General features: G+C 55.8%; 1 protein-coding gene across 10 annotated transcripts in view; it reads right to left on the bottom strand.

The window, feature by feature from the left end:
- The window catches only part of ANO1 (anoctamin 1), a 172,269-nt gene that overhangs the window by 59,681 nt on the left and 96,952 nt on the right, over positions 1 to 15,636 (bottom strand). For 6 of the 10 annotated variants that reach the window (XM_070782481.1, XM_070782482.1, XM_070782483.1 and 3 more), the window contains exons 4-10: positions 12,782 to 12,880; positions 11,857 to 12,008; positions 10,278 to 10,332; positions 7,191 to 7,242; positions 4,794 to 4,859; positions 4,255 to 4,310; positions 672 to 713 (exon numbers count right to left, since the gene is read on the bottom strand). In XM_070782481.1, the coding sequence (XP_070638582.1) occupies positions 672 to 713; positions 4,255 to 4,310; positions 4,794 to 4,859; positions 7,191 to 7,242; positions 10,278 to 10,332; positions 11,857 to 12,008; positions 12,782 to 12,880 (522 nt within the window). The remainder of the gene's footprint in view (positions 1 to 671; positions 714 to 4,254; positions 4,311 to 4,793; positions 4,860 to 7,190; positions 7,243 to 10,277; positions 10,333 to 11,856; positions 12,009 to 12,781; positions 12,881 to 15,636) is intronic. The other 4 variants (XM_070782484.1, XM_070782486.1, XM_070782488.1 and 1 more) reach the window with 1 other exon arrangement.

The following is a 15,636-nucleotide window of genomic DNA, read 5'->3' as shown; positions in this document are numbered from 1 at the left end:
TAAAAAGGGTTCCAGGACAGGTAAGTTTGAGAAGTACTGGCTTGACCACCATCCATGGTGTCCCCTACTGGAGTGATGCTGGGGGCCGGGGCACTCCAGGTGGCTGGCCTCGCTGTTCCCAAACTCATTTCCCCGGAAGGTGGGGTGATTAGGCTAAATGTCAGCAAAGAACCGTGGAGGTTCTGGCTGCTCCAGTGAGATACAGTCGGTGCATGAAGGAAGGACGGGGCAAAAGGGCAGGCTCGGGGCACTTCCCTTCCCCTCACACGCTCGGACGACCTGCCAAGGATGCTTCTGAGGATCAGAGCTTCCCAATGGCTCAGCGGTAAAGAAGTCACCTGCAGTGCAGGAGCCGCAGGAGACCGGGTTTCGATCCCTGGGTCGGGAAGATCCCCTGGAGGAGGGCATGGCAACCCACTCCAGTATTCTTGCCTGGAGAATCCCATGGACAGAGGAGCCTGGCGGGCTACAGTCCATAGGGTGGCAATGAGTGAAATATGATCGAAGTGACTTAGCACGCACACAGCATGAGGAAAATAGTCCAACAAGGCAACTTCACCCACCTTCTCCGCCAGCTGTGGGGCCGAGGCTCTGGGACCCTGCACCCCTGCCCCTTGCTGGCCCCAGGGCCCCTGACCCCAAGGAGCGGGCTCCCGGGTCTGCACACCTACCTTCCTGTCATTGAACTCCACGTTGTCTCCTTCATAGTCTCCCTGGAAAGAGAGAAAGGCTCTTACTGTCCTGTGACCCTTCCACAAGGCAGGTGGGCTCGTCCCAGGAGAGAAGCTCGTATAGTGTGCAAGGGCACCTAGGTTCCCTCCTCCTGTGATAAGAAGCGCCGTGAGCCCCGGGCTGTCCCACCTGCCCTCCCTCCACTCCCAGAAAGCCCGAAGCGCCTTCCCCTCGATGCAGAGACGATGCCCAGGGAGAGCAAGCAGTCAGTCCCTTGGGACTGGTGACACAGAGAAAAGGGGCTGTGGGGGCTGGAGGGATGGTCAATGTACATCCCATCCTGCCAGGTGTCCTGCTGTTTTGTCCCAGGCCCCACCTGTGTGGTGCCCCTCTCCCTCTCAAGAAGGATGCCCCTCTCATCCAAGAAGGATGCACCTCAAGGAGCCCCTCTCCCTCTCAAGTGTCCCAGGAAGGATGCTGAGTTAGATCGGTGAGGCCAATGTCCTCATCCTACAGATGGCAACACCGGAGCTCAGAGGAGCACACTGACTTCCCTGGGAGAGACGCGAGACCCTGGTCAGACCTGGGACTTGGATCCAGGTCTCCAATCCCAGCAGAAAAGGAGGGCCTAAAAGTCAAAAGGGTGTTTCCCAGACGGGTGACATAGACGAATAGAAGTGCAGGAGAGGCTGGGCCTACAGGGTCTGCCTGGTGCCCTCTCCACTTACCAGCTCCTTCCACAAGCCCCACCAGGCCAGCCAGCCCCTTCCAGTGGTGAGAATATGATCACCAGACAGACCACTAATGCCCGTGGTCTTTGAATGAAGATGCTCTGGGAGCAGTTTAACCGAGTTCCCCTCAGTTTTTAGACATTCCGCCCCCCTACCCGCCCGCCTCAACCTTTATGCCTCTCTAGCACTTTCCCTCTCAACTGAGATGGCCCCACGACTCCAGGAGCACCTCATTTCCACAGAGGTCAGTTAGCTGGGGACCTGGAAGGGGGCAGTTGCCAACCAGGAAGGAAGCCAAAAAGCTGTCCAGCAGCAGCTGAAATGCCAAGTCCTTCTCCGGAGTTGAACGCCAGTTACAGGTCGGAAGGCTCTTCCTCTATCCTCCACGCACAGTCATAACTGGTTGTTGTCTGGGTGGCCATGACCCAGAACCTGGTCTGATGGATGGATGCTCTTGCTGAATGAATGAACAAGTGAGTACCTGGAGGGGGTGGGGTGCTCCAGGCCATGTACTGAGATGTGACCTAGCACAGCTCAGGGGTGAGAGGCTGATGGTGAGACCCATACACGCACAGGAGGAGTCTGCCTCCTGCCAGAGGCTAAGGTGCAGCTTCAGTGCAGCCAGCATCCTCTATTTAAGGCATGGCGTCCACGGAACTCCATTCAGAAGGATTTATTGCCCCAAATATTTGAACCTCAGCTTCAGTACTTAATGGTGTGCATGTCCATCAGCTGCATGGAAAATTCATGGACGGAAAATCTCATATTCCCTTGAGATGACTGAGGTCCATCATCTGGCTGGAAAGAACCCTGGAAACAGAGCCAGCATCTGGGCTCTGCCCCTTGGCTGTGTGCCCCTGGGCAAGTGGAAGAGTAGCTGCAGTCTCAGTTTCCCCATCTGTAAAGTGGGAACAGTCCCCACATGATGGGCTTCCCTACTGCCCTGTCAGGTACAAAGATGATGATGCAAGAGGAATTTCCAAGATATGGATCTTGGAAATGCTTTGTGTGGGCCCCGTGGATTAGGTGGTCTTGTACTCGGTTTAAACTACAGTGAGAATCCATTCCTAAGACAAATGCAGCAGCCAAGCCTGAGAAGAGGAGGCGCATCGGCCTCCAGGAAGGTGGAGGTGGTTATGCAGCAGGGGGTGGAATAGCCTGTCAACCACAGCTGTCTTCTGGCCCCAGCTCCCCAACAGGGGGGCTGTGTGACCTTGGGCAAGTTGCTAAATATCTCTGAGCCTTCGTGTCTGCACCAGATTAAATGAGATAAAGCTCCTACTAAACATGGTTCTTTGCATACAGTTAAGTGCTCAGAAACATTGATTTCTTCCCTTTCCCTTTCGAGACTTAAAGGGCTGAATCAAGCAGGCAGGGAGGCCCTGAAATGTTTTGGCTTCTCTCCCTGACCTCTTGGTAGGGGTGACCAGCTGGAAGGCCATGCAGGGCTGTGTTCTTGGTGCCCGTGAGGCTGAGCAAACCCAAGAGGCACTGGTGGGGTAGATGAGTGAGGTCCCTTCTAGGGAGGAGTCAGGAGCTCCAGCTGGGACCTGCGAGTCTGAGCCTGGTCCTGGGAACATTTATCCAGCAATAGGTCAATTGTCAAGACCACCTGATTTCATCCCACACCGCATTACTAGGTACATAGGAGGCGCCACATGTGTAATGAATGACAGCCAAACAGTGTTTTCTTAGTGGAACAGAGAGCAGGCAGGCCCAGAGAGGAAGGGAGGACTCAGCCGTGTGGGGGAGGGGAAAAGGCAGGCTCCAGGCAGTTGCTCTATCTGCCTTGGGCGAGGGTCTAGGCAGAGAAGGCGGAAGAGCATTGCAGGCAGAAGGAACAGCAGGAACAGAGGTACAGAGATGGGAAAGCGGGATGGGCTGATCCCCAACCCCCGCAGTGAGTGACAAGGGGGCGGCGGCAGGTCGGCTAAGCATCCTTCCCTCTGGGTCAGCAGTCCGGCTGGATGGCCCTTTGCTGTCTGACCCCCTCTGTCTGTCCAACCCAGTGTCTCACTGAAAGCCCTCCCACTTCTGTATTCCCATCAACACCCTCTGCAGCCCTGGTAACTGGACAGGGTGAGCATTATTCCCGACTTGCAGATGGGGGTGCTGGGGCTCAGAGGGGACCTGGGAGGCCTCCAATCAAGGCCGCAAAGGAGGGAGTGGCCAGGACTAGAATCCAGGTCCTTGGACCCCCAGGCCTGCCCCCGTTCTCTCCTAGTCTCTGCAGTAACACACATTTGGAAAGTTCCAGAGATCCTCCGTCCGGTGTTCCCACACTGCTCAGGCCCCATGGCCCATCCCCAGTGCCCTGCTGAACTCTAGTCCCTGTTTCCATGGAGACAATAAGAAGAGAATCCTCTTTCTCTCCATCGTGAGCCAAGACCATCATGCGGCTGTGGCCACAGGCTGTATTTGTCAGGGGCACCAGTGGGATTTGGAGATGCAGCTCAGGAAACTGGCCACTGGCTCTGCAGAAGCAGATACACGAAGAGCTCTGGCCAATCTGCCAGAGCCCAGCAGGGCAGCGGGCAGGGGTGGGGAGACCGAGCTGGCGCGCAGCTGGCCTGAGGTTCAGATACGCCTGGGGCAGAGTTGCTGCCATAGCGCCCCTGTCCTGCAGGAACGGTTCAGTGAGAAAAGATGGCTCTGCGTGTAAGTCTGTTCCCACCTGGGGGAACCAGGACGGGCTGTGAGCCGGTGACGTTTTTATAGGAGCGCCAAAGCAGGAAGCCCGGACCGCAGGACGATAAGAGCTCCCTGGGGGAGCCTTGGTGTGCTGTGGTCCTGGGGACCTGGGGACTCAAATGACACGCAAAGATGGACAGTGTGGGTTCAGCTTACTTACATCATGCAGCGGGTAGGCCGCCGAGTAGACACCATTGGCCAGCAGGCTCGTGATGCCTTGAAAATAAAGGCAGAGAGAGGGTTACGGACCAGTCGTGTCTCCTGCAGCTCCGGGTTCAATCAGAGAGGTCCCAGGACTGTCTCAATCATTGAAAATTTTTTCAAAGTGAGCCACACCTGGCCGCACAGAGCCCGGCCACCTTTCTGGGGTTTCCTCCCCGGGTTCGACATGATAAAAACATGCTCTGTTGGCAGAATTAGAAAGACAGAGAGGAAACCCCAAGAGGAAGTGACACCTGGGAGGAAGGAGGGACCCCCAAACCTGCGATTCACCAGCTACCCCCACCTGCTTGAGGGCAAGCCTGCAGATGAATGAGGGAGTGGAATGTAAGTGGTTAGAGAAGCTGAATCATGAGAAAAATACGGATGGGAAAATTGATGGTGTCAGAAAACACACATACAATTTGGAATTAGATTTTAGGTTGATTGGAAAAGCCGAAGAGGAGACCTGCGGGCCCCACACGGGGCAGAGGCACTTACCGTATCTATCACACTTGCGCCTCTTATTTAAAAGGGCAGAGTCCTTCTTTCTTCCCTCTCCTTGCCCTGTTTATACATCCGGCTATTAGTTATACATGAATGAGGCCCCGAAAGGATCAAAGCTGTGTCTGGGGGCAAGGTGCTCATTCTTGCCATCCAGTGCTCCCGGGGACAGTGGAATGATGGCCAGGACCTAGGTTGTTGCTCAACACCCCGCACTGGGAGCAGGATAAACATAACCACACCTGCACCTCCCAGAGTCCAGAGGTGTGGACTCAGATGCCCAGCCCCAGAGTAAGGGGGGAAGGCAGAGCCTGGCTGTGCACAGGGCCTGGGATCCTTGAAGATCTGATCTGGGGAGCTAGAGCTGCCCAGGAGTTTCCATGAAGCCCTTTGCTGGTCACAGAACCCTCCACCTGGCCCAAGAGCCCTTCTAGGTAGTAAGTGGGTCAGACGTTTCAGCGGCCTACTTGTCCCACTTGTGACTACTCTGCTCTGGCATGGATGGGAAAGTCCCTCCGTGAAATCCACTTAATAGACCATCTCCTCAGCTAGTGATCTGGGGTAATCAGGGCACTTGAGGATGCTTGGAAACCCAAAGCAGAGTAAGGTGGGGGCACGTGGCCAAAATCCCCTGGCTGGAAAGTTCAGCTACGATAAAACGTGAAGGAGGGGACTGATCTACCGCCCCCAGAACTCTCTCAACGCCGTGCTGCCACAGGGTCTTTGCACAGGCCGTGCTCTCTGTCTGGAAGGCCCACCCCTCTAACACCACCTCATCAGAAAGACCACTGACCACCGATTCTAAATTCCCCCTCACTCCCCAGCTCCTTCAACCTGCAAGACTATGTTCTGGTTTACCTGGTTCTCTCTGATCTGTCTCCTTCCTCCAGAGCAGAAACTCCCTGAGGGTGGGGTCCTACCTGACACAGAGGCTAGTGGGTGACAGACCCCATCTATGAATCTGGAGGTCAGGAGGGCTTTCAGACAAGGTGCCAGTGTGGAATTGGGAGCAGAGAAGGACCATCTGTCTGCTCTATCACGGTTGCTGGGAACCAGTCCACCATGGAACTTGCCAGAAGACAGAGACAGCTCCCCACGACCAGGATGGCCTGGTGTGGGGTCGGCTCTGGCTGAGAAGGGCCCAACCCTGAACTCTTTGCAAACCTTTACAGCAACCACACAAATCTTCACCAGCAGGGACCCCGTGCATTTAGTCACTCAGTCATGTCTGACTCTGCGACCCTAGGGACTGTAGCCTGCCAGGGTCCTCTGTCCATACAGGGACCCTACAGGGAGACTGAGGTCAGAGATGCATCGCTGGGGCTAGACCCATGCTTCTCCCACCTCTGGTGGCCTGGGTCACCCTGGAGGATCTCATTCCATTGGACACTGTGCTATGGAGTCAGTTTTCCTGGCTTCCTCTTGACTCCTGAATTCCCCCATGCCCAGTGACTTAGGACACAGGCTTAGAGATTTCAGTCCCAGAAGGGCAGGGGCCATACACCCACCTGACTCTGGAGGTGGCATCCTTTCTCCTCCCCTGCATTTCAGGCCTGCCCCAGGCTTCAGCTGGGAGCATCTCACTCTTGCCTCCACCCCCCAGGGTCTCCCCTGGTGCACAGGCTTTTACCAGACCCTCCCCGCACCCTTGAACCCCAGCCACGAAACTTCAGACGCTTCTAGAGCACGAAGGACTGTGCTGTGATCTCAGCTCTCAGCAGTTGTAAAACAGCTCCAGGAGAAGCAAGGAAAGGCTGGGGAAAGGCATCCCTTTGTCCTGAAATGATTTGCTTTAGCAAATTCAGCCCGGGCAAGGGACCCCCATGGGGAGAGGATTCCCTCTGCACGCTTTGGTCAGAAAGGTTTTGCACCTGTGGTTGAGGTGTTCTGTAAACTGGTACCCAAGGAGCCCAGCGGCAATGGTTTTGTGGCAGGTTCTGCATCCAGGCACCCCTTCCAGTAGGGCCGCGGCTCGGGGTGGAAGCTGGGGGAGGCACCTTCTAGGCTGCATGTGTGTCTGGCTACTGGCTGAGGATGGTGCCCCCATGGGACCCTAACGACCTCCCGTTGGACTGAGAGGGTCAAGAGCAGGGTGAGACCCCTCGGTGGCCCCTTCAGTTTCCCGCAGGCAGGATTCACTGCCTCTGCTAGGAGAGGCGCCTCAGGCCACTGCCGACGCCTCCAGCCAGAGACGAGTATCCTTTGGTGCTTAAAAGAGCCGTAAAACCGCCTTGCCGTCCTGGAACGGCTCTCCTGCCTTGAAATGGTTACACAGGCTTAAATCAAAACCCTCTGGAAAGCCCCAGCCCAGCCGCCCAGCCCCCACAGAGAAGATGGGGAGGAAGATCACACAGCGAGACGAGTGCTGATCTCAAGCCCCAGGCACGCCCTTACCCATGCTGTACTTGGCCTTCGTACACGTTGTTCTCTTCAGGATTTCGTAGACCTGTGGTGGAGACAGGGGCGGGGGCCGCAGTTACTCCATCGAGGGTCGCCGGGAAGGGAGGTGGTGACTGTGACCAGCCTCCCGCACCCCCCTAGGATGGTGTCAGGACAAGGTCACCTTGAAAGGCCCTTGTCGAGCTGGCGCCCAGGGGTATGGGCGTCCAGTGCATGGCATGTTTCTGGCTCTCCAGCTGAGGGGTGAGTTGGAATTCAGAGGTGTGAGGGCCCTGCCCGTAGGACCACTCCCTGATGTGGCCCTGGATGGTCTAGCAACTTGAGCTCCTTTCAGTTCAGTTCAGTTGCTCAGTCGTGTTTGACTCTTTGCAGACCCCATGGACTGCAGGCTTCCCTGTGCATCACCAACTCCCGGAGATTGCTCAAACTCACGTCCATCAAGTCAGTGATGCCATCCAACCATCTTAACTAACAAATTACTTCACTTCGATCCTTGGGAGCCCAGGCCTGGGGGTCTGCCTGTTTGCATTTGAGTCCTTGAAGCTGTGGGGTCTTGGGCCAACTACCTGGTGCCCCGAGCCTGTTTCCCCATCTGAAGAATGAGATGAAAAGAACTGACCCTGCACCGTGGGTGTTCGGGTCAGAGCACTCCAACCCCTCGACACCCCCAAGGTCCCGCCTCCCAGTGCCCCTCAGGCCCTGAGGCGTCTGACTTCTGTTCACCTGCCCAGCTCTGTCCCAGCAACCTGGCCTCCTGTCTGCCCCTCACTCACCGGTCCTCTCCTGGGACCCCAGGGTCTTTACCCTGGCTGTTCCTTTCACCAGAAACACTTGTCCCCCAAAGAGCTAAGTGGCTGCAGGGCCACCTTAACTAACAGGCAACCGAGGAGCCATGGTCCCCACTGTTCCACCTTCTAATTTTGCTCTCTTTCTCTCTTTCTTTTCGGCAGCACCTCATAGCTTGTAGGATCTCAGTTCCCCAACCAGGGACTGAACCTTGGCCCCAGAAGTGAAAGTGTGGCACACTAACCACTGGATTGCCAGAGAGTCCCCTAACTCAGCTCTCTCGTCCCGGACCCCTCCACACTTGCCAAGTATCAGCGTGCCTGTTGCCTCTCCCCTCCCGCTTGTCTTGGGGAGACACCAGGTGCTCAGCAACCGACTGACGAGTGAATGAATGAGTCACCCAGTGAGCTGGCTCCCTCCCCGGCACTTTCTGAATCTCATCGGTGGCCTCATTCTGACCTTGCTGCTTCTCCTGTAATCACCTCTTCCCTTCCACATGCAGTTACAGCCCTGGTTCACAACCACCACTATGACCCCATATTCACCCTCTTCCATGTCTGGCCACTGGTGGTGATTTTTCTAGGACCTTGCTCCACAACCATCTATGGCTCCCTAGCGCCTACAGGCTGAAGATTCAAGTCCCAAGACCAGCACCTCTGGTCCTTCCCCATGGCTCCCTGATGATCCTGGCTCCTACTCACCTGCATATTGGGCTGCCCCAGTGCCAGGAGCACAGGGAAGGAGGCAGGAAGGACTATCGTAGCCTTGTCTAGAATGATGCTGGGTCTCTGAGACCATAGGATAGAGCTAACCAAGGGCAGAGTTTTGAGTCACCCAAGAGTTTCTCTGGTGCATTGGTGGTTTACAAACTGGCCTTCAAGGTCTCTGGGAGACAGTGACCCCCACCTCAGAGGTAATCAGAGTCAAGGATGATTCAGCTAACACTTACTGGCTCTGACAGAATAGCTTTCTGTGACTTGGGGATCACGTCTGAATTCAATTATAAAGCAGATCCTAAACAAGATGGGCCCCAGAGCCTTCATTCACGCATGCCCCCCAACCTTGGGCCACCTCCCCAACAACAAGAATGGATTTACAAATTTACACCCTACCCTTGCAGGAGCATGCTGGTGATTCCCAGTAATATAAAACCAGGGCACACACACTTCTGGAAATGGCAGGTTCCCAGGTCTCCCCACTGGCCATTCCTATCCTCCCTCATCCCAAAATGACAAAGAAAAAAATGAAACCATTCAGGTTCAACTGGGCCCAGTTCCCTGGAGCAGTCAGTGGCCAAGAGGAAGTTCCTCTCCTGGACATATATCAACCCCAAACTACACTGGCCGCTGGCATTTTTGCATAAATGAATTCCTCCTTGTTTATTATAATGAGGTTGAATTTCACCAATAACACAATCAATAATAACAGTAGGCCCTGTATCCAGGTCACCCTTGGTGGGGGCACAAGGGAGCCCTTTGAGCAGAGGCCACCACGGAAGCTGCCAGGCTGGGAGGGGACACAGGGTGGATGGGACCTGGGTCTGGTCTGTCCAGGTCTTGGCCTGAGCTCCCCATGCCAAGGCAGCGTGCACAGCTGTCCCGTGCCTGGTGCCTGCCAGCCTCGAGATACAGCTGTGAGGAGCAGCTGTCTGCTCAAGGTCGAGCGGCTGCCTGCTCTCTGCCCTGCCCCTCTCCTCGCTGGGTTGGGGAGAGAGAAAAGCAGCGGCTTGGCCGCCAGGTTAATCCTTGTTTAGATAGAAGTTGGGTCCCGAGCTGGACACAGCCCAGCATGGCTGGTGGACAAGTTGGTGGCTGCTGGATAAACATTAAACCAATACCTGGAGTAGGGCAGAGTGGCCTGGTCAGATTTCAAATCGCAGTTTGCTCGTCTGGCAAAGCCCTGGAAATCTAGCCCCAACCCTCATGCCTTTGTCTGCGCCACACCATCAGTCCCGCCGGGCAGGCCTGCTCAGAACCCTCCAGGCAGAGAGGAATGTAAAGATTCCATAAAGGCAGCGGCAAGGAAGCGGGAGAGGCGTGCGGGAGCCTTGAAGACACGGGAACGTTCTGAAATAACCCGAGGGGTCTGGAGTCCCTCTGCCTCCTTCCCGCGGATCCACCCGTCCTTCCCCTGGGCTCCTCACAGCCCGCTGGTTTTATTATTCTCATTATTTCCATCACAGACAATTAGAGTCCCCCCACCCAGGGGAATTTAGCTGAAATGAAATTATCATCCCCTTTCCCGGGGGCCACCTTGCTGAGGAGCTGTGGATTCCCATGAGTGAGCGATACTTACTATTGTGCTCCGAGTTTTGCTGTCGAAAAAGGAATCCTTGTCAGACAGGTCAAATCTGTTGAAATATTGGGGAGAAAAAAGAGACACAGCTCACTGGAGTTGGCTTTCCTGGTTCCCAAGGCCCTAAGGGGTCACACTACCCCTGTGAATGGTGACCGTGAAATCAGCGAAGCTCAGTCCACCTGCTGGGTGTGACCCAACCCTGGATGTTTGGAAGGATCTGTCTCATCCTCACCCACTGGACCCACACGGGGTCATGGTGTGGGTGGGGGAGGTGATCCTAGCAGCAAATGTGGTCAGACCTCCCTCTTCAAGGACCCTTTTTCTTTTTCTTTTTGAGGACACCCTCAGGGGGCAATTTCACTTCTGCTTCAGTGATACCACGGCGATCACACTCTTGGATACTTTAACATTTGACACAGTCTCACTGTAATTCCCAAATGGTTTCAGTCCTAAGGTCTTGGGCTACATAGATGTCTTAGGGCTAGAGGGCACAGGGACATGTCTGGAATGTATCACCCACTCCCCAAGACAGTCAGGGTTGAGCTGGGGAGGGCTACTCGGGGTGGGAGTGGCCCAGAGCCTGGAGGAGAGCCAGGCCCGCGAGATGGGGTGTCGAGGGAGCCAGCCAGGGCAGAGTGGAGGGAGGCCGGGGCCTTATGGGCCGTGGAAGGCGGGTGTCTCCCTCTCATGCCCAGGGGCCTGGGGCCTGGAGCTGGAGGGGGAAGCTGGGCTGGGGCACTTCCTCCCTCTCATGTCTGATCCCCAGCAGGACTGGGAAATAGCAATGAAGCATGTGGCCCCTGCCCTATGACTAACGCCCAGGCCAGAGCAGAAGCTCCAGTTCTGAGCCGAGGCCCAGTTCTGTGGGTCCCGTGGGACGAGGGGTGTCCATGGGCCTCCTCCTCCCCATAGCTTTGTCATCCTAGCCCCACAGGATTCCCAGACTCCAAACTTTCTATTCCCACTCCCGCCCACACTCCAGCTCTGCCCAGCGAGGCCATGCAGCCGCCACTGACCCAGGTGGCTACGCCCCACTGCCCATCAGGATTGGGGGAGGAGGGAAGGTTCCAGAAGAGGTGCAGGCCTGCCAGGCCGCCCCGCTAGCTGCAAGACCTGGGCCCCAGAACTCCGGCTGGGGAGCTGCTTTCCAATTCTCAGCTCCCAGAGCTCGGCAGACTTCAGGGGCTACAGTCAACCTTGCCCAGTTTCTCAGAACACATCCTGAGAGGGACAGAGTCAGGCAGGGGAGGGGGCCCAGGCCTGCCCTCACTTGGGCCTGTGCTAGTTTTCCTAACTGTCACCCAGCAGAAGGAGAGATTTTTGTCCCCTTAATTCCTCAGTTTGTAGTGACCTCAGAGGTTATTTCCAGGTTATTTCTGTGCTCAAGAAGCACAAGCTCTTATGGGAATACACTCCAGGGGCTGAAGTGGCCACTTCTTTGGGTGGGGGAGGGATGGAGAATTCTGGTTGGTCTTGCAGATTGTGTCATTAGGGCAAGTCCAGCATGGGGTGATGTCACCACACAGCAGACCCCGCCCTCCTTGGGAAGGGGTGGGCAGGTGGGGCCCCCACTTACAGGTGCTGCTTCTCCCGGGAAAAGGGGTAGGAGAGCCTCTTGGTGGTCTGGGGCCTGTGCTCTGCCACCTTGGGCTGGATGGGGTCCGTGATCTTCTGGAGCACAGAGTTGATCTTCTTGAGGAGGCCGCGGGTCTCGCTGATGTGATACAGCTGCGGACCAGGCAGGGCAGGGGAGCGTGTCATCTGCTGAGCCCTGACCCTGGGCATCTCTTCTGAGCTGGTTGGGGAGGCAGCCCCTTCCCCTCTACCCTCCCTCCACCCCTGCCCCTGGAGCTGGCTGGCCTGGGAACAGGGGGTGGGGATGGGCCAGGATGCCTCCTCCACGCCTGGGGTTTTCTGAAAGCTGGGTTTCCTGAAAGCTCAGAGTTTCGGGAGATCCCAGCCAAAAGGGCAATTCTAGTACATTCCAGGGAACTTCCCCCAACTTTGGATTTGTTTAAAAAGAGGCAATTCAAAGGATGCTAGCAGATTTGAGAAGCTGGGAGCTGACATTCCTGAGAACAGCTTCCCTCTCCACGCTCACAAGTAAACCCTGAGGCCTCCCTGAGCTCCTGGTACACATGGGGTTCCCAGCTTGAAGTTGTCGGAGATCAAGAAGAAAAGCCCCAGCAAGATAGAAATTGTAATCATATAAAATGAGTCTGACGAACCAACTGAAATACTAAACATAGGGAGCAGGAAGTTTCCCCATGTTTGTGTTTATGAGAAGTTCCCGGGCCCCTATGCCATCTCTGTGGGGCCCAGACTGTAACCTCTGCCCTCCCAGGGGACCCTGGAACCCTTCTGCCCTCCTGGGGTGGGGGCCGCTGAAGCTCTCCTGGGCTTTTTCCTAACAACCCGGACCCTCCCGATGTTGTTCTCCTGCCAGCTTCCCTGACACACAGACCCAGGGACCCCTTGGAAGCAGAAGCATCATCGCTGACCTTCTTTGTCGGCATCTTCAGCTTCAAAAACTCGGCTTCTCGGCACAGCACATTCCAGGGTGCGTGGATTTTTACAAATCCAACCCCGTGAATTTTTGTCTAGAAAGAGGGGAGAGGGCCTCAGTCAGCATGGGTGGATGTTTGGGCTGAAAACCATTTTTACCTTCAGGGCAACTACAGTTTACAAGATGGCAGCAGGTGGGGCTCCTTCTGCTCATCAACTCCGGGCTCCTCTGAGGATGCTCCCTTGCACCCTTAGAATCCCCTGCAGATGGCATAAGAAAGCTGGTGGTTGGGTGGGCCCCTGGCATCCCACAGGAGTAATGACTGGCGGGGGAGGGGGGACGGTGCTTGGAGGGAGGTCCTGACCCCACAATATCTGGGAGGTACTCGGGGGGAAGCTGAGGGCCCCCAGGACAGTCTGAGCCACGAAAGACCTTTCACATCCAAGACTCCAGTCCCTTCGACTGAGGGGGTGTATTCAGTGTCCCCGGGATCCCCAAGCAGGGCTGAGGAGCTGACAGTGAAGATGGTCCCCTCCGGGCACCTCTGTGGGTCAGGACACACTTCTGGCCGCACCCGGCCACCGCCTCCCCCTACAACCCCCCTGTCTGCCAGCTCCCCTGGGTCTGCACTGCCTTTATCTTAATGTGAGTGGGCTCGAGACCGGCCTGTGTGCAAGTCCATCACCCTGACTAAGCTGCTGCGAACTTGCACAGTCACTTCTCTCTGGTCCAGCGGGTCTGAATGACAGGATCAGGCAGCAGAGGGTCACTGAGTGCTGTTCAGCCAGGAACCACACAAGCTATGATAAGAACTTTGAGGACCCACTCCAGTGAAACAGCCACCTCTCCCTGCCACCCCAGCCCAGCCCGAACCTGGCGCGTGATGGGTGTTCCCTCGGCCCTCCTTGGCGCCGGGGGCCGCACGCCACTGAGGCAGGGGCCGCTCTGCCTGTACTTCTCTGCCCCTAGCCCACCAGGACGGCCGCTCCCTCCCTCCACTCACTGTGCGAGCGGGCGGGAGGGCGGGGGCCCCGCTCCAGGGCCATCTCATCGGTGTACAAGCTGACTGGTGGGGCCAGAGGCAGGCTGAGCCCACTGTGCCCACCATCTCAGACAGTGATCCCAGTCCCAGGGTGGCCACCGCGCTCTCTGCTGCCTGTGGCCCTCTCTCTGCCGAGAGCCGGGCGACGACCTTGCTGGAGCGGCTGGCACTTCCTCAGACCTGGAAGCTTTCTGGTGTCACATCTTTCTGCCCGGGTGCAGTGGCAGCAAGGCAGGCTCGAGCTATCGCGGCCCCTCTCAGCCACTGGCTGGCACCACAACGGGCCCTTTCCCCAAGCAAGTGACCGTTAGTGAGCAACTGTCCACCAGCGACCGTTAGTGGTCCTGCTCAGCCATTGGTCAGTGCCATGGTAAGCCCCGCCCCAAGTGAGCGGCCATTAGTGAGCAACTGTTGACCAGCAACCTTTAGTGGTCCTGCTCAGCCATTGGTCAGTGCCACGATAAGCCCCGCCCCCAAGCCAGTGATCATTAGTGATCTTGCTCAGCCATTGGTCAGTGCCATAGTGGCTCCACTACCTCCCTCTTCTATATAAACGGAGCCCGAATTTGGACTGAGGAAAGATGGTTTTTTGAGACACTAGTCTGGCGTTCTCGGTTCACTAGCTTTCTGGTTAAAGTCGTTATTCCTTGTTCTAGCAACTCATCTCATCATTTATTGGCCTGTCCTGTGGCGAGCAGAACAAGCCTGGGCTCGGTAACGCAATGAGCTTGATGGGGAAGTCAGGACCACTGCTCCGTTCATGGATGGGGACACTGAGGTTTGGAGAGATGAAGTCACCGCCTAGGTTCCTCAGAAAATTAAAATGAGAGCCACCATCTGACCCAGCCATCTCGCTTCTGGGTAGCCAGCCCAAGACAATGACATCAGGATCTCGGAGAGACAAGCGCACTCCCACATTCTCTGCAGCCTTACTCAGGACAGCCAAGATACAGAGACGTCTAAGTGTCGTTCAGTGGGTGAGCAGATCAGGAAGGTGTGGTAGATAGATACAGTGGGGGATTATCCAGCCATATAAAGAAGGCAATCCCGCCATTTGTGACAACATAGACAAACCTGGAGGATAGTCTGCTCAGTGAAACTAGTCAGACAGAGCGACGAGTATTGTATGGTATCACTTATGTGTAGAATCAATAAAAGCCAATTTCACAGGCATGGAATAGAGCAGTGGTTGCCAGGTGCTGGGTCAGGGGGATGGGGAGATGTAGGTGAGAAGGACCAACTTTCAGTTATAAGATCAAGTTCTGAGGACCTAACGAACAGCAGGGTGACCATAGTTAATAATATGGTATTGCGTACTTGAGAGGTGTTGAGAGACCAAAGCATCCTCACCACACACATGCGTGTACACACACACACACACACACACAGTTAACTGTGTGAGGCGATGCGTATGTGGGGCAATCATTCCACGACATCTGTGGGCATCAAGTCATCACAAAGTAGACTTGAAATACACACAAACTGTATCTGTCAATGACTCCTTAGTGAGTCTGGGGGTCTAAAATCAGCGCCTGGCCCCTGGTAGCTGGTGGGTGTGGGAACCCGGGTTCACGTGCAGGCTGCACACACTCTTAATCACAGGTGAGACCTGAAGTGACCCAGCACCTCTCTATTTTTCTTTTTCTGTTTTTCTCCGTTCCCCTTGCCATTTCTGTTTAACAGATTCCCAGTATCAATGAGCAGCATCAATGTAGCAATAATGTTTCCCCGTCTAAGGTGGGCGCATGTAGCACCAGCAGACTCCCCAGTTGCCCTGAGATAACTGGGGTGCTGCATCATAACAAAAA

The sequence above is a fragment of the Bos indicus genome, chromosome 29 (genome assembly GCF_029378745.1).
Source record: "Bos indicus isolate NIAB-ARS_2022 breed Sahiwal x Tharparkar chromosome 29, NIAB-ARS_B.indTharparkar_mat_pri_1.0, whole genome shotgun sequence".
Classification (NCBI taxonomy): Eukaryota; Metazoa; Chordata; class Mammalia; order Artiodactyla; family Bovidae; genus Bos; species Bos indicus.
This window is presented reverse-complemented; position numbering and strand designations above follow the sequence as displayed.